A 19,719-nucleotide genomic window follows, 5' to 3' on the forward strand; every position below is an offset into this window, starting at 1 on the left:
ACTCTCTTATTCACTTTCAGAATCGTTTGTCTCTACTCTGATATTCAGTTTCAGAATCTTCTATCTCCACTCTCACATTCAATTTCAGAATCATCTGTCTCCACTCTCAGATTTAGTTTCAGAAACGTTTGTGTACAAGCTCTCATGAAGTTTCAGAAACTGATGTTCCCACCCTCTCATTGAGATTCAGAATCTGATATCTCCACTCATACATTCAGTTTCAGAATCTGATGTCTCCACTCACACATTCAGTTTCAGAAACTGCTGTGCCCACTCTCTAGTTCAGTTTCAGTACCTGATGTCTCCATTCTCACACTCATTTTCAGAATATTCTGTCTCATCTCTTGTGCACATTCAGAATTTCATGACTCACTTTCATTCATTTTAAGAATCTGATGTCCCCACTCTCTTGGGCAGTTTCAGGATCTTCAGTCTCCATTCTCTCATTCAGTTTCAGAATCTGCTGTCCCCACTCTCTCATGCAGTTTCAGAATCGGATGTCCCCTCACGCTCGTGCTGTTTTAAAATCTGATGCCCTACTCCCTCATTCAGTTTCCGAATCTGATGTCTCAACTCTCTCATTTAGTTTCAGAAAATTCGGTCTCCATGCTCTCATTCAGTGCCTGAATCTGATGTCACCACCCTCTCATTTATTATCAGAATCTGACATCGGCGCTCTCACAATCACTTTCAGAATATTCTGTCTGCTCTCTCATGCAGATTCAGGATCACATGTCTCCACTCTCTCATTCATTTGAAGAATCTGCTGTGCCCACTCTCTCAGTCAGTTTCAGAATCTTCTGTCTCGTCTCTCTCATTCAGTTTCAGAAACGTCTGTCTCCACACTCTCACTCAGTTTCAGAATCTGATGTCCCCATCCTCTCATTCAGTTTTTGAATTTGCTCTGCCCACGTTTTCCATCAGTTTCCAAAATTTCTGTCTCCTGTCTCTCTCATTCACTAGCAGAATCTTCTGTCTCCACTCTCTCATGCAGTTTTAGAATCTAAATTCCCCGCGCTCTCATTCAGTTTCAGAAGCTGCTGTCCCCACTCTCCCATTCTGTTTCAGAATCTTCTGTCTGCACTCTCTCATTCATTTTCAGATTCTGATGTCTCCACTCTTTCATGCAGTTTAAGAATCTGATGTCCACACCTTCTCATTCAGTTTCAGAATTGTGTATCTTTACTCCTGCCTTCTGTTTCAGAATGTGATGTCCCCATTCTCTCATTCATTTTCAGAATGGGCTGTCCATACACCCAAGTGTAGGTTAGAATCTTCCATCTGCACTCTCTCAAGTACTTTCAGAATCTTCTATCTCCACTCTCTCATTCAGTTTCACAACCTTCCGTCTCCACTCTTTTGCGCAATTTCAGAATCTGCTGTGCCCACTCTCCCATTCAGTTTCAGAATGTGCTTCCAGACCCACTCCTTCAATTTCAGAATCTTCTGTCTTCACTTCCTCATTCAGTTTCAGAATTGGCTGTCTCTACTCTGTCATTCAGTTTCAGAATCTGACGTTCCCATTCTCTCTTTCAGTTTCAGAATGGGCTGTCCACACACTTGTGTGCAGTTTAGAATGTTCTGTCCGCACTCTCTCATGTACTTTCAGAATCTTCTATCTCGACTCTCTCATTCAGTTTCACAAACCTTCTGTAGCCATTTTGTTGTGCAATTTCAGAATCTGATGTTCCCACCCTCCCGTGCACTGTTCCTACTCTCCCATTCACTTTCAGAATATGCTGTGCCTACTCTCCCATTCAGTTTCAGAATATGCTGTGCCCACTCTCCCATTCAGTTTCAGAATCGCCTGTTTTCACACGGTCATTCAGTTTCAGTATCTGATGTCCCCATTGTCTCGTACAGTTTCAGAATCTTATGTCCTCACTCTCTCACTCAGTTTTGGAAGCTGAATTGCCCATTCTCTCATTCAGTTCAGAATCTTCTGTCTCTACTCTGTCACTCAGTTTCAGAATCTGATGTGTCCACTTTCTCGTGCAGTTCAGAGTCATCTGTCTCTACGCTCTCATTCAGTTTCAGAATCTGCTGCACCCACTTTTTCCATCAGTTTCCGAAACTTCTGTCTCCAATCTCTCATTCAATTTCAGAATCTTCTGTCTCCACTCTCTCATTCAGTTTCAGAATCTGATGTCCCCACTCTTTTGTGCAGTTTCAGAATCTTATGACCCCACTCTCCCCTTTATTTTCAGAATGGTCTGACACTATGCTGTCATTCAGCTTCAGAATCTGATGTCTCCACATTGTTGTGCAGTTTCAGAATAGACTGTCCCGACCCTTTCATTCAGTTTAAGAATCATCTGCAACCACTCTCTCATGCAGTTTCAGAATCTGATGTCCCCAACCTCTCATTCAGTTTCAGAATCTGATGTCCCCATCCTCTCATTCAATTTTAGGAATCTGATGGCCACAGTCTCTCATTCAGTTTCAGAATCTTCTGTCTCCAATCTCTCATTCAGTTTCAGAATCTTGTGTCTCCACTCTCTTGTGCGGTTTCAGATTCTCTCTCTCTCTCTCTCTCTCTCTCATTCAGTTTCAGAATCTTCTGTCTCCACTCTCTCATTCAGGTTCAGAATTTGATGTCCCCACTCTGTTGTTCAATTTCAGAATCTGCTGTTCACTGTCTTGTTCAGTTTCAGAATCTGTGGTCCCCACTCTCTCATTCAGTTTCGGAATGTGCTGTCCCGAACCTCTCATTCAGTTTGAGAATCTTCTAACACCACTACCTCATTCATTTTTACAATATAATGTCCCCACTCTCTCTTTCAGTTTTATATTTGCTGCCCCCACTCTCTTGTGCGGTTTCAAAATATGGTGTCCCCACTCTCTCATTCACTTTCAGAACGTGCTGTTGCCACACTCCTATTCAGTTTCAGACTCCGTTGTCCTTACTTTCTCATTCAGTTTCAGAACCTTCTGTCTCCTCTTTCTCTGCAGGTTCAGAATCTGCTGTGCCCACTCTTTCATTCAGTTTCAGAATCTGCTGTCCCCACTCTCTCATGCGGTTTCAGTTTCTCGATGTCTCTCTCATTCAGTTTCAGAATCTGCTGCGCCCACTCCCTCATTCAGTTTCAGAATCTGCTGTGCCCACTCTCTCATTTAGTTTCAGAATCTGCTGTCCCCACTCTCTCATGCGGTTTCAGTTTCTCTTTGTCTCTCTCATTCAGTTTCAGAATCTGCTGCGCCCACTCCCTCATTCAGTTTCAAAATCTGCTGTCCCCACTCTCTCATGCGGTTTCAGTTTCTCTTTGTCTCTCTCATTCAGTTTCAGAATCTGCTGTGCCCACTCCCTCATTCAGTTTCAGAATCTGCTGTGCCCACTCTCTCATTCAGTTTCAGAATATGCTGTCCCGACCTTCTCATTCAATTTCAGAATCATCGGTCTCCAATCTCTCATGCAGTTACAGAATATGAAGTGCACACCCTCTCATGCAGTTTGACAATCTTCTGTCTCCACTTTCTCATTCAGTTTCACAATCTGATGATCCTACTCTCTCGTTCAGTTTCAAATCTGCTTTCCCCACTCTCTCGTACAGTTTCAGAATCTCTCTTTCTCTCTCATTCATTTTCAAAATCTGCTATCCCCACTCTCTCTTGCGATTTCAGATTCTCTCTCTCTCTGATTTAGTTTCAGAATCTGCTCTGCCCACTGTCTCAGTCAGTTTCAGAATCTTCAGTCTCCACTCTCTCATTCATTTTCAAAATCTGCTATCCCCACTCTCTCATTCGGTTTCAGATTCTCTCTCTCTCTTTCTCTCTCTCTCTCTCTCTCTCACACACACACATTTATTTCAGAATCTGCTGTCCCCACTCTCTCATTCAGTTTTAGAATTGATGACTCCACTCTCTCAGTCAGTTTCAGAATCTGCTGTCCCCAGTCTCTGGTTCAGTTTCAGAATATGCTGTCCTGTTCCTTTCATTCAGTTTTAGAATCGTCAATCTCCAATCTCTCATTCAGTTTCGGAATGTGCTGTCCCGACACTCTCATGCAGTTTGAGAATCTTCTGTCTCCACTGTCTCATTCAATTTCAAATCTGCTGTCCCCATTCTCTCAGGTGGTTTCAGAATATGATGTCTCCACTCTCTCATTCAGTTTCAGACTCTGTTGTCCTTACTCTCTCATTCAGTTTCAGAATCTGCTGTTCCCACATTCTCATTCAATCTCCAAATCTTCTGTTCCCTCTCTCTCCTTCATTTTCAGAATTGTCTGAATCTATTCTGTCATTCAGTTTCTGAATCTGATGTCCCCACTCTCTCATTCGCTTTCAGAAACTTCTGTCTCCTCTTTCTCTCTCTCTCTCTGCAGCTTCAGAATTTGCTGTGCCCACTCTCTCATTCAGTTTCAGAATCTGATGTCCCCACCCTCTCATTCAGTTTCCAAATTTACTGTCCCCACTCTCTCATTCAGTTTCTGAATCTGCTATCCCACTGTCTCGTGCAGTTTCAAAATCTGATGTCCCCACCCTTTCATTCACTTCCCGAATCTTCACTCTCCACTCTCTGATTCAGTTTCAGAATGGACTGTCCCCAACACCCACATGCAGGTTCAAAATCTTATGTCCCCACTCTCTCATTCAATTCTAGGATCTTCTATCCACGCTCACTCATGTACTTTCAGAATCTACCATCTCCGCTCTCTCACTCAGTTTCTTAATCTGTTGTCTCCACTCTGTTGTGCAATATCAGAATCAGATGTCCCCATCCTCTCAGTTTCACAATCTGCTGTGCGCACGCTCCCATTCAGTTTCAGAATCTTCTCTCTCCATGCCCTCATTCAGTTTCAGAATCGCCTGCCTCTATTCTGTCATTCAGTTTCAGAATCTGATGTCTCCACATTCTCGTACGGTTTCAGAATCTGATGTCCCCACCCTCTCATTCAGTTTCAGAGTCTTCTGTCTCCACTCTCTCAGTCAGTTTCTGAATCTGCTGTGCCCTCACTCTCAATCAGTGTCATAATGTTCCGTCTCGACTCTCATTCATCTATCTCTACTCTCTCATTCAGTTTCAGAATATGTTGGCCCCGCTCTCTCACGCGGTTTCAGAATCTGATGTCTTCACTCTCATTCAGTTTCAGAATCTGATGTCTTCACTCTCATTCAGTTTCAGAATCTGATGTCTCCATTGTCATTCAGTTTCAGAATCTGATGTCCCCACCCTATCATTCAGTTTCAGAATCTTCTGTGTTGACTTTCTCATTCAGTTTCAGAATGGGCTATCCCCACACTCGCATGCAGTTTCAGAATCTGATGTCCCCACTCACTTATGTACTTTCAGAATCTTCTGTCTCCACTCTCTCACTCAGTTTCACTCACTCCTTCATTTTCAAAATTGTCTGACTCTACTCTGTCTTTCAGTTTTAGAATCTGATATTCCCACTCTCTCATTCAGTTTTAGAATCTTCTGTCTCCATTCTCTCATTCCATTTCAGAATCTGCTGTCCCCACTCTCTCATTCAGTTCCAGAATCTTCTATATGCACTCACTCATGTACTTTCAGAATCTTCTATCTCCACTCTGTCACTTTAGTTTCACAATCATCTGTCTCCACTCTGTTGTGCAATTTCAGAATCTGATGACCCCATCCTTTTATTCAGTTTTGGAATCTGTTGCCCATACTCTCTCACTCAGTTTCAGAATCTTGTCTCCACACCCTCATTTAGTTTCATAGTCATCTGTCTCTCCTCTGTCATCCAGTTTCAGAACCTGACATCTCCGTTGTCTCGTGCTGTTTTAGAATCTGGTGTCTTCACTCTCTCGTGCAGTTTCAGACTCTGATGTCTCCACTCTCTCATTCAGTTTCAGAATTTGATGTTCCCACTCGCTCTTTCAGATTCAGAAACTGCTGTGCCCGCTCTCTCATTCAGTTTCAGAACCTAATGTCCCCACTCTCTTATTCAATTCCAGAATCTTCTGTCTCCTCTGTCTCTGCAGTTTCAGAATCTGCTTTGCCCACTCTGTTCTGTTTCAGAATCTTCTGTCTCCACTCGCTGATTCAGTTCCAGAATCGACTGTCTATAGTCTGTCATTCAGTTTCAGAAACTGATGTTCCACGCTTGCATTCAGTTTTAGAATATTCTGTCTCAACTCTCTTGTGCAGTTTCAGAATCTGATGTCTCCACCCTCCTATTCAGTTCCAGAATCTTCTGTCTCGACTCTCTAATTCAGTTTCTGGATTTTCTGTCTCCATATTCTCATGCAGTTTCAGAATCTGATGTTGCCATTCTCTTGTTCAGTTTCAGAATCTGACGTCCCCACTCTCTCATGCAGTTTCAGTATCTTATGTCCCCACTCATTTCTTCATTTTCAGAATTGTCTGACTCTACTTGGTCATTCAGTTTTAGAATCTGATGTTCCCACTCTCTTATTCAGTTTTGGAATCTTCTGTCTCCACTCTCTCATTCATTTTCAGATTCTGCGGTCCCCACTCTCTCATGCAGTTTCAGAATTTGATGTCTCATCTCTTTCCTTCAGTTTCAGAATCTGCTGTCCCCTCACTCTCGTGCAGTTTCAGAATCTGATGTCTCCACTCTGCCATTCAGTTTCAGATTCTGAATTTCCCCCTCTTTAATTCATTTTCAGAATCTTCTGGCTCCACTTCCCCCATTCAGTTTCAAAATCATCTGTCTTTACTCTGCTATTCAGTTGCAGAATCTGATGTCTCCACTCTTGTCATTCAGTTTCAGAATCTTCTGTCTCCTCTCTCTCTGCAGTTTCATAATCTTCTGTCTCAACTCAGATTCAGTTTCAGAATCTGCTTTCTTCATTGTCTTGTGCAGGTTCAGAATCTGTTGTCTCCACTTTCTCATTCAGTTTCAGAATCTTCTGTCTGCACTCTTATTCAGTTACAGAATCTGATGTCCCTACCCTGTCGTGCATTTTCAGAATCTGCTGTCCCCACTGTCTTGTGCAGTTTCACAATCTGCTGACCCCATTCGCTCATTCAGTTTCATAATCTGATGTCCCACACTCTCATTCAGTTTCATAATCTGATGTCTCACACTCTTATTCAGTTTCAGAATCAGCTGTCCCACACTCTCATTCAGTTTCATAATCTGATGTCCCACACTCTCATTCAGTTTCATAATCAGATGTCCCACACTCTCATTCAGTTTCAGAATCTGATGTCCCACACTCTCATTCAGTTTCATAATCTGATGTCCCACACTCTTATTCAGTTTCAGAATCAGCTGTCCCTCTCATGCGTTGTGCTCCAGCTTCTCTCTCCCATGTTCTCTCCTGTTCGTTTTGACGTCATCCTCCACACTCTCTTCCACTCTTTATGAAGTTGCCGTCCCTCCATTCCCTCACAGTGTTTCAGAAGCAAGTTATATCCACACAATACAATTCCCAAAAAAAGATTATCATCAACAATAGAGGATCTAAACATTGGCCCCTTGATATTCAATGGCATTACCATCAACATTCTGGATACTACCTTTCACCAGAGACTGAACTAATTAGCCATGTAAATACTGCGGCTGCAAGAACAGGTTAGAGTGAAAGAATTCAGCAGCAGGTAAATCACCTCTTGACTCCCCACAACCTGCCCACCATCTTCAAGTCACAAATCAGGTCTGTGATGTAATTCTCCCGTTTGCTTTAATGAGTGCAGGTCCAGCAACATTCCAGAAGCTTAACACCATCCAGGACTAAGAAAACAGCTTGATTGGTACCATAATCATGGACTCACTCCACCACCAACACTCAATAATAGCATCTATGAGATGCACTGCAGAAATTCCCCAAAACTCGTTAAACAGAACTTTGCAAACACACGAGTATTACCATCGCACAGGACAAGGGCTGAAAAGACATTGGAACACCAGTGTCTCCAAATTCTTCTCCATGCCACCCATTATCTTGACTTGGAAGTATATCACCTTCAGTTGCTGTGTCAATACATGGAACTCCTTCCTTAATGGCATTGTGGATGTACCTTCACCAAACTGAGTGCAACAGTTTAAGAAGGAAGATCACTACATCTTCTCAAACACTAGGGAAAACTAATAATTACTGACCCAGCCAGCAAACCCCACATTCCTGAATGAATAAAAATAACTGCAAGTTATTTTTTGTTGAATCTTGCTGAGTGTTTCCTTTGTGAGGTTTTTGAAGGCTCTTTCCTGTTGCTGACTCTCTCAATAAGCAGGTGACATAAAGCTGAGGCTGAAAATGCTGTAAAATCTCCAGACCACTGCAGTTGCTCACCATGTTGCTTGTGTAACTAAATAAAGTCTGCACCTCTTCGCATAGTAGGATTCCTGCCACCAAGTATAGAATATACACAACCTACCGTTTCATGTGTGATAGAGAAAAATCCTATGACTGGTCCAACTACAAGTGTCTCTTGAATTGAACAGAAAGTAGTTTCTTGCACATTAGCAGCTAGTTACATTGTGGTAACAACATACCTGTTAACTACAAATTGCATTGATATGATAGACATTCTCACAGAAACTTTGAGGAGTTCCAGATATTAGGTTTCATCCTTTAGGATCTAAACTATTCTGCCTCCATGTCTGTATGACATCATCAAAATGGGTGGTACTTATTGCACTTCTCAGCATTAACTATGTTAGACCCATATACAACAAACTCTTCAGGTGTAGTAGCATCATTGAAGAGAGAAATAGAGTTAACATTTCATCTCAATGAATGTTTACCAGATGTTCTTGTTTGCACTGGTTTTATATGTCGTTGAGAACTTGTTTTTAAATTGACTAATATACAATAGCATTGTTTGGAGAACGAACTACCTGATTTGGCTAAATTTTAAACATTCTCTTGGGAAATCATCCAATAAATCTCAAACTCTACACTCATTTTCATGTATGAGATTGGTTTAAAGAACAAATAAATTGTCACTTGGTGTCTGCTAAGTCTTTTTCTTTAGTTTTATTCATTCAAATCCTTGAGCCTTCAAATAGAACTCAAGATAGTGTAAGTGCCATCAAATTACAATATTGTGAAGCATAATAATGTTATTATAACCTTCCCGCTAAGGAAGGTGATTTGAGCAGAGAAGTATCACTCAATCTGTTGAAAGTATAATAGCCTACGAATGTTCTCAAATTGGTTATTTATTCCTGTTTCAAAATAGAGCTCCAGTATTTGCTAGATATGATTTTGGATATGCGCAATATTGAAACTTCAGATACACCTCCCTAAAATAAATCAAGCAAGCTGCATGTGCCAATCAGGGGCATAACACAGCTCAGCTATCAAGGGGTTTTAAGTGTTGCCACATGCCAAGATATAGGGAGTGAGCAGAGCATAAGGGATTAAGATGGGATGGATCAAGTTATTTTGGGAAGCCAAAACATTCCTTCACCCTCTGGCTCCAGAAGTATAAAATGAGGCATTGCCTCTCCTCTCCACAGAGACCCCCAAGCCCCCATCCCCCTCACCTGCATCTGCACAACTCAATACAGTTTTTCCTTTTGTAATATTGTAGTTATGTGATCCCACCAAGACCCTAAAGCATTGTAGCAAGACATCACTGCTCCTGTACTCAAATCCTCTTGCTATGAAGGCCAACATATCATTTGCCTCTTCACCAACTGCTGCACTTGAATGCTTACTTTTAGTGACTGATGTACCAAAACAGCCAAGTTTTCTTGCATCTTCCCCTTTCCCAACCTATTATCATTCCGATGACAATCTGCCTGTCATTTTTTTTAGCAACCAAAGTGGATAACCTCACATTTATCCGCATTGTAATTCATCTGCCATGCATTTGCCCACTCACTCAATACTCTTTGCACCCACTTCACAGTTCACTCTCTTACCCAGTTTTGTGTGATCTGTAGTTTGGAGATACTTATTACATTTAGTTCCCTCAACAAAATCATTAAGATGGATTCTGAATAGCTGGGGTCCACATGCTGATCCCGGCAGTGCCACACAAGTGACTAACTTTTGTTTCATATCTGCCAACTAGTACATAAATCGTGCATGACTTTAATTGTCATGTAGATTGTGATTGTCGGATTCCATGGATATAGCCATGAAGAATAATTCATTGGGTGTATTCGGAACAGTTGAGACTGTTCTCCTGGGATAGAAGAAGGCAAAGCGGAGATCTATAAGAAGTTCTCAAAATCATGGGTCCAGACAGATTAGATTGGAAGAGTCTATTCCTGATTAAGAACTACAGGGCACAAGAAGTAACATGTGAGGTGGGGAGGAACTATTTCTGACAGTGAACATTTAGGGCATTAAATGAACTGCCTGTTGGTGTAGTGGAGGCAGGTTCAATTGAGGCATTCAAGAGAAAATATTGGATAATTATTTGAATAAGAGTAGTGTGCAAAGGTATAGGAAGAAAGAAGATTGACAGTAGGCAATGAAGTTCATCTGAAGTATTGGTGCAGTGGGCTAAATAGTTTATTTCTACACTGTAACATTGTTGTAATTTAATTATTATCTCACATTGAATACAGTATTTATTCTGTCTGTTGACAGTATTTAACAGTTAACAGCATTGCAGCTGTTTGAACACTATTTACTCCCCTGTTACCATTATTTTAATGCTCCTATATGTTCTTTGTTGTCAATATTCCTAATGTTCACACGCAATATTTACTCCACTAATTATCAATGTTCATGTTGCTTGTACAAATTATTTACTTTGCTTATTAACAGTGTTTAAACTGCTTTTACACAGAATTAATTCTACTTGTTATCACTACTGCTTAAAACAAGTATTTTTATGACATTTTAAAAAGTATTACAACTGCTTGTATTCAGTATTTAAACCATTTGTTATCTATATTGCAGCTGTCTATGCACAATATTTATTTTGCTTATTATCAATGTTACTGCTGCACATGTGCAATGTTTATTCTGCTTTTTTATCAGCATACCTAACACTAGACACAGCACTTACCTTGCTTGTAATTGATGTTATAACTATTTGTACAATATATTTAGAAACACTTGCTATCACCATGGCTGCTGCATGTAAATAACTTACTCTGCTTGGTATCTGTATTTATGCTGCTTATATACTAGATTTATGTCACTTATTATCAGTACTGCAACAAATTGCACACAATATTTATTCTGCTTGTTATCAATATTGGTTACAGTTATTATTCAGCTTGTACACAATATTTATAACACTTGTTCATAATCTTTCCACTATTTGTACACAATATTTATATCACTTGTTGTCAGGTTTGCTACAAATTTGCAGACACAATATATTTCAACTTTTATCAGTATTGCTATTGCTTGTAGTCACTTCTTATCAGTATTTAAGCTACTTGTGCAAGGTATTCATGCTACTTATGCACTCCACTTCTCTTACACAACATTGATTCTGTTTTATCAGATTGCTTTTAAAGACTATTCATTCTTCTTGTTCTCAGTATTGCTGCACCTTATAAAGAACTGATTCCGCGTGTACATTTTATTTTGTGCATTGTTATTATTTAAGCTGCTTTTACGCAGTCTTGTACGCAGTATTTGCTAGCTTATCCTCAGCATTCCTGTAGCTTGTACCCAGTTTTTGGCTTGTTATGTGTATTCACTTTTGGTTGTGCGCAAGATATATTCTGCTTTGTAATAGCATTTGAACTGCTTGTGATCATACTTCTACTACTTCTAATCAGTAATCCCATAAATTGTGCATAGTATCTACTCCGCTTATAATCAGTGTTCTCCTGCTTGTGCATGGTATTGTTACTGTGTATCATCCATATATGAGGTGTTTGTACACAGTATTTTACTGTTATCTGCGATGCCATTACTTTTACACAATATTTGTTCTAGTAATTATCATTATTTAAATTGACTGGATCCAGTAATTATACAACATGTAATCAGTAATGCTGCCATTTTATAAAATATTAATTCTGTCGTTATGCAATATTTATTCTGCTTTTTATCCATATTCTCACTACGGGATGCAATATTTATACTTCTCATCAGTATACTTCCTGCTTATATGCAGCCTTTATTCTGTTTATCATTATCATTCCCACTGGTTGTAAACAGTATTTATATCCATATTCGTGGGTATTGATGCTTGTACACAATTTATTCTTCTTTATTATCAACTTCTGCTTATACAGATATTTATACTGGGTTTGTTAAAAGTATTACCTCTGCTTGTACAGATATTTATACTACTTGTTATTAGTATTAACTCTGTTTGTACATATATTTATACCGCTTGTTAACAGCACTATTTCTGCTTTTACAGACATTCATACTATTTTTAACAGTAATGCTGCTGCTTGTAAACAATTGTTTTCTGATCTAAGCAGTATTTATTCTGCTTTTTATCAGTATTCTCAATGGCAGATATTATGTTTATTCTGCTTGTTATCAGTTTACCTGGTATTTGTAAACAATATTTATACCACTTATTACCAGTATTCCCATGGCTCGTGCACACAACTTATATTGCTTGTTATCTATATGAATGTGATGCTGCTTGTAAATAGTATTATATACTGTTATCAGTTGTTAGCCTGCCTGTACATGATACTTATCATCTGCTTTATCATTATTTAAACAGCTTGTACATTGTCATTATACTGCTTGTTATCAGAATTGCAATCACTTGTGCAGTATTTCTGTTTCTCGCATTCAGCACTTCTACATAGTATTTATACCACTTATTATCAGTACTGCATCTTGTATGCAATAATTATTTGAATATCATCAGTATTGTTGCTTCATGTGCACAGTTTTAATTCTGCTTGTTATCGGTATTCCTTCTGTTTACTGCTGACTGTACACTATATACATATTCAGCTTGTGATCAGTACTTTAGTTTTTTTTCATACACAATGTTTCTACTGATTTTAATCAGTAATCCCAGCAGTTGTACACAACGTTTATTCCACTGGCTATCAGTGTTTCTTCTGCTTATGCAGTGTTTATACTATGAGTTATCTATAAATGAGATGATGGCACACAATATTTATTTTGCTTGTTATCAGTATTCTCACCTTTTGCATGTTATTCTTTTTGCTATCCTGCTGCTTTTGTAAAATATACATTCTGCTTGTTATCAGTACTCCAGCTGTTTGTACATAATAATTATTCTTATCATAATGTAAGCTGATTGCACACTATTGCTTGTTTTCACCATTCCTGATAGTGTACAAATACTTTTAATGTTTTATTGTTGATGCTTTTATGCAATATTTAGACAATTTGCACTCAGCTTTCTGACTACTTTTCCATGGTGTTTGCCTTGCCTATTATCAGTTTGAGGATTGATTGCACATAGTATCTATGTTGCTTGCTATAAGTATGTCTGCAGCTTGTGCATGGCATTTCTACTGATAATTGCTATCATAGTAGAATTATACTTGCGATTATAACACAGTATATTTATTGGTTGTTACCAATATTCATGTTGGTTTTGCAAAACTTTCATACCACTTGTCCTATAAATATTCCCGCTGCTTGCACACAACCTTTATACTGCTTGTTATTTATATTCTTATTGATTATATACAGCAACTATATCGGTTATAATCAGTACTAACCCAGAACTACATGGTTCTTATACACCCTGTTATGAGTATTTCCTTAAACTGTACATGGGATTCCCCCCACCCTCCCTTGTTTTCTGCTGTACACAATATTTGCACAGGCGATCAGTATAGAAGCTGTTTATGCCCAGTATTTACACTGCTTTTCAATTTGTACACAGTATTTGTAACTTCCTATGTTCAGCATTCCCACTGCTTGCACATTATTTTTAAAAGGTATTATGAATATTCCTGCTGCTTGTATATAATAAGTAGCCTCCTTATATCCGTATTTAATCTGCATTCTTACAATGCTTTTTCCATTAGTGATCAGTATTCCTGTTGCTTGGACACAATATTTTAAATCAGTATTCATGTTGTTTGTACGAGATCTTTACACTGCTTATGTTCAGCATTTGACTCTATGCAATATGTTTTATGCTTGTTTTCAGCATTTCAGTTGCTGTACACAGTCTTACTAATGCCTGTTATCAGTATTGCTGCTACTTGCACTCGTTAGTCCTGCTGCTTGTGCACAGTATCTCCATAGTCTATTCCAGGCATTTCTGGTGTGTAAATATTATTTCTGTTGCTTGTGCTTCTATTCGCTGCTATTAATGCCCCTTATTTCTCTGCCTGTGCATTGCTGCTACTGATGTCAAGTTTTTCATTAGGTCTGGATTGTCACACCTTGTACACTATGTTTCTGTTGGTTGTACTCAGTATTTTAGTGCTTGCAGGAAGTATGACTTTAATTTTCTACTTGTTGTTCGCGATATTTCTTGACATCAAATTCCCATTACTTGGGCACACTAGTTCATCTTATATCTGCTATTTTGTTAGATTTTTTGTTCCATTTCTGCCAATGACTCTTGAATGGAACTGAGAAATAAGAAAGGGATGATTACCTTATTGGAATTTTATTATAGACCCCTCTAATAAGGAGATCTCAGTTATCTGTAAGAATAGGATGGTAGGAATTTTAACTTTCCAAACATAGACTGGGACTGCCATGGTGTTAAGGGCTTAGATGGAGAGGAATTTGTTAAGTGTGTACAAGAAAATTTTCTGCTTCAGTATGTGGATGTACCTACTAGAGAAGGTGCAAAACTTGACCTACTCTTGGGAAATAAGGCAGGGCAGGTGACTGAGGTGTCAGTGGGGGAGCACTTTGGGGCAAGCGACCATAATTCTGTTAGATTTAAAATAGTAATGGAAAAGGATAGACCAGAACTAAAAGTTGAAGTTCTAAATTGGAGGGAGGCTAATTTTGACAGTATTAGGCAAGAACTTTCAAAAGCTGATTGGGGGCAGATGCTCACAGGTAAAGGGACAGCTGAAAAATGGGAAGCCTTCAGAAATGAGACAACAAGAATCCAAAGAAAGTATATTTCTGATCGGGAGAAAGGAAAGGCCGGTGATTGTAGGGAATGCTGGATGACTGGAGAGATTGAGGTTTAAGCTAAGAAAAAGAAGGAAGCATATGTCAGGTACTGATCTGAGAGATCGCATGAATCCTTAGAAGAATATAAAGGTAGTAGATGTATACTTAAGAGGGAAATCAGGAGGGCAAAAAAAGGACATGTGATAGCTTTGGCAAATAGGGTGAAGGAGAATCCAAAGGGTTTTTGCAAATACATTAAGGACAAAACGTAACTATGAATAGAATAGATCCCCTCAAAGATAAACATGGCAGCCTATGGAGATGGCAGAGATACTGAATGCGTTTTACCATGGAGAAGGACATGGAAGATATAGAAAGTGGAGAAATAGATGGTGGCATCTTGAAAAATATCCATATTACAGAAGAGGAGGTGCTGGATGTCTTGAAATGCAGAAAAGTGGATAAATCCCCAGGACCTGATCAGGTGTACCTAGACCTCTGTGGGAAGCTAGAGAAGTGAATGCTAGGCCCCTTGCTGAGATATTTGTATCATCGATAGTCACAGGTGAGGTGTCAGAAGACCGGAAGTTGGCTGATGTGGTGCCACTGTTTAAGAAAGGTGGTAAGGACAAGCCAGGGAGTCATAGACTGGTGAACATGACATCAGTGGAGGACACATTGTTGGACAGAATCCTGGGGGACATGATTTACATGTATTCAGAAAAGCAAGGTCTGCTTCAGGACAGTAAGCATGGCTTTGCGCGTGGAAAATCATCTCTCACAAACTTGATTGAGTTTTCTGAAGAGGTAACAAAGAGGGCAGAGTATGGACATGATCTATATGGACTTTAGTAAGGTGATTGACAAGGTTCCCCATGGGTGACTGGTTAACAAGGTTAGATCTCATGGAATAGGGGGAGAACTAGCTATTTGGATACAGAACTAGCTTGAAGGTAGAAGACAGAGGGTGGTGGTGGACGGTTGCTTTTCAGACTGGAGGCCTGTGACCAGTGGTAAGCCACAAGGATCCATGCTGGGTCCACTGCTTTTCATCATTTATATAAATGATTTGGATTTGAACATGGGAGGTTTGGTTAGTAAGTTTGCAGATGGCACCAAAATTGGAGGTGTACTGGACAGCGAAGAAGGTTACCTCAGAGGACAATGGGATCTAGATCAGATGGGCCAATGGGCTGAGGAGTGGCAGATAGGGTTTAATTTGGATAAATGTGAGATGCTGCATTTTGGAAAATCATATCAGAGCAAGAATTATGCATTAATGGAAAGGTCCTAGGGAGTGTTGCTGAACAAACAGACTTTGGAGTGCAGATTCATAGCTCCTTGAAAGTAGAGTTACAGGTAAATAGGGTAGTGAAGAAGGCATTTGGTATGCTTTCCTTTATTGGTCAGAGTATTGAGTACAGGAGTTGGGAGGTCATATTGCGGCTGTACAGGACATTAGTTAGGAATATTGCGTGCAATTCTGGTCTCTTTCCTATCGAAAGGATGTTGTGAAACTTGAAAGGGTTCAGAAAAGATCCACAAGATGTTGCCAGGGTTGGAGGATTTGAGCTATAGGGAGAGGCTGAACAGGCTGGGGCTGTTTTCCCTGAAGCGTCGGTGGTTGAGGAGTGACCTTATAGAGGTTTATAAAATCATGAGTGGCATGGATAGGATAAATAGACAAAGTCTTTTCCCTGGAGTTGGGGAATTCAGAACTAGAGGGCATAGGTTTAGGGTGAGAGGGGAAAGATATAAAAGAAACATAAGGGACAACTTTTTCACACAGAGGATGGTACGTGTAAGGGTATGAGCTACCAGAGGAAGTGGTGGAGGCTCATACAAATGCAACATTTAAGAGGCATCTGGATGGGTATATGAATAGGAATGGTTTGGAGGGATATGGACCAGGTGCTGGAAGGTGGGACTGGATTGGGTTGGGATATCGGGTCGGCATGGAGGAGTTGGACCAGAGTGTCTGTTTCCCTGCCGTACATTTCTATGACTCCCTCCATTCAATTCTGTTTGGGATTCTCTTTGCCTTTGTCATGCACTTATTGTGCCTGGTACTTCACTGTATCTAATATTCCCATTCCTTTTGTCTCCATTACTCTTTTATATTCGCCTGTTATTTGTCTTTATAGTGCCTGGTACTCAATTCCTTGTTCTCACTGCTCCAGTGGTAGTATATCCAGGTCCGACATGCACAGCAGTCATATAGGGCAGGCATTACAGAAGGGATTAGTTCTGATTTCAATCAAAGGTGAAGTTATGAATCAAAATTAAGGCCTGAATGAATGTTTTCTGGAAATGAACTGCCTGCATTGCAGCTATTTATAACTGTACATCACAGAGCCAACAACTGACATAAATCAGGCACCAATACAAGGACAGCTCATTGTTCATCCATCAACACATGTAAATGGTTGAAAGACCAGACAAGGACATGGGACAAAAGAGGAGAAAATTGAAGATTACACACATTTTTTAAAGTATGGAATGGAGGGATGGCTCAATGTTCAACTCGTAACACTAGGATTACTGCTTTAAATTTCAATGATGTCAAGGTTAAGCATATTCCCATAAAAATCAGAGTAAGTGAAATCTCGCAGGTCCTGTAAGGCGTGATAGTTCAGGATCAAAATTAAATACCCTGGCAGAGACTAAGTGGAGAGAAAGGACTGTGGGTCAGGAGAAAATGGAGTCAATGCCCACAGGTACCATGGTCAGAATCTTAAAAGGAAAAAGAAGCTTTACGTTGTTTTAATTGTCACTCGGTTCAACAGGAAAATGTTCTGCTAAATATTGTGATCCCTCAGCACTGTGTATCAAGAGAACGATTGAGCATTTCTGCATTTGTGTAGAGCCATTGAAAGTATGGTAAGGTAGGAATAGGTAACAACTGACAGATTATCAATTCTCCAAAAAGCAACATAAAATTCCTATGGTGCAGATAGAGGCCATTCAGCCCATCATGTCTTCATCAATCTGCTGAAAAGCATCTCACCTAGCCCCACCTATCTCTGTAACTCTGCATTTTGCCATGGCTAATCCACCTAGCCCACTTACCCCGGGACACGACAGGGAAATTTAGCATGGCCAATCTATTTAACTTGCACATATTTGGACTGTGGGAGGAAACCAGAACATCCAGTAGAAACTCACACAGGCTCAGGGAGAACGCGCAAACTCCACACCACAGTCACCCCAAGGCCAGAATCAAATTCTGGTCTGTGGCATTGTGAGGCAGCAGTGCCGACCACTGTGCCACCCATATTATACACTAGCTGAGACTAGCAAAATATAACCAAGGATGTAGACTTTAAAAATGTCTTAGAGGAGTAAGGTCAGCTGGGATGGTAGAGAGGGAATTTCAGAGTTTAGGCCCTAGGAATCTGAATGCACGGCCATTAATAATGTAGTTCCAAAGACTGGAATTAAAAGATGTCTTGGAGGCAATTAAAAAACTAGGGCAGGGCCAAGCCATAGATACATTTGAAAAATGGATGAGAATTATTTTTCTTTTGAAGAAAGGAGTTTTTGCGGGTTCTAGTGGATAAATAACAATTGCTATGAACAAGTAGACATGAGTTATAATTGGCTTAGGGCTGGGGAGGCATTCAATGATCTCCTAGTTACATAAGTAGACACCGATGAACAGAAAGGGAGAGAAGCAAGCAGCAATGTTCCTGAGGCCGAAAAATGAGGCAAAGTCATTGGAAATTTTCTGGAGGGATAGGGAATAAAGGGTACAGATCCTGTAAAGTGAAGACAGATTTAGTATGGAAGGGCAAACTGTGTCAGCGTGGGCTTGGAGTGCCAAAGGGCCTGTTCCTATGAGGATTGTTCTTTATTCTTTACATCAATAGGATTTTGACTCACAGCAATTCATGGAAATTATTTTCAGAAACGTATTCTTGGTTACATTTCAATGAACAGATAATTTCATTGTTGTGCTGCTTATTTTCAATCCACCTTGTCTGTTTATCTTAACAACACTTGTTAAAGCATTCGTTTGAGGTCTCCTGGGAGAAGCATTCTGGATCGGAGTCAATTTTTGTAAAATATTCAGTCAATGTCAGATCAGGCTCATAACCTAAAGTGTATCTAGATCAGAAAGACACACCAATGTCAGTAATGAAACTATTTCGAACTGCACTAAGCCAGTAATCGCACTTGAACTTTCAACTTTCTGCAAATTCTGCTGAAACATCCCATGTGTAAAAAAGGTTAGAGGGCTTTCATGATCTCAATTTTTCTCATTTGTTCCAGGAGGATGAGGTGGTAGAAGGCCGTTTCAGCTTCACTGCATATGGAATGGGACCTGCTTGCCTGCAAGCGAAGGATGGAGTTGCCATTAAGGGCAATAACAATACAGCAAAGTCGTCTTCACCTCCGGCAAAATCATCTGATGAGACGAGGAAACTTTTCATCCACCGAGCAAAACGAATTGACACAGTATCACGAGTGGCTTTTCCCCTTGTCTTCTTGATTTTTAATATTTTCTACTGGGTGATCTACAAGATCGTGAGGAGTGAGGATATCCACAAAGACTAGGTCTGGAGAGGGAAAAAAACGCTCCACTGCCAGGAAGAATATTGGCATCTGGCACAAAGCAATGCAGTAAGGCATGATTATAATGGAAATATGGCAATATATAAAAGAGAATTTCTATATACAGTCAGACTGAAGGGAGGCATCCTTATAAACTGCAATACAGATGCATTACACAGGAGAAGATACAGTCAAAAAATCTTTCATATAATTAAATATATTATATATGAGGTTCATTAGACTCCTCTATGTGATCATTTGATCTGTATAAATC

The 19,719-nt window shown here is 39.9% G+C and overlaps 1 protein-coding gene across 1 annotated transcript in view; it reads left to right on the plus strand.

Annotated features, from left to right (window-relative positions):
- glra1 (glycine receptor, alpha 1) overlaps positions 1-19,448 on the plus strand; it is a 157,522-nt gene extending 138,074 nt beyond the window's left edge. The window contains exon 9 of the mRNA XM_060836892.1: positions 19,164-19,448. Coding sequence (XP_060692875.1) covers positions 19,164-19,448 — 285 coding nt within the window. The remainder of the gene's footprint in view (positions 1-19,163) is intronic.
- Positions 19,449-19,719: the final 271 nt, after the last annotated feature.

Source organism: Hemiscyllium ocellatum, chromosome 16, assembly GCF_020745735.1.
Source record: "Hemiscyllium ocellatum isolate sHemOce1 chromosome 16, sHemOce1.pat.X.cur, whole genome shotgun sequence".
NCBI classification, from domain to species: Eukaryota; Metazoa; Chordata; class Chondrichthyes; order Orectolobiformes; family Hemiscylliidae; genus Hemiscyllium; species Hemiscyllium ocellatum.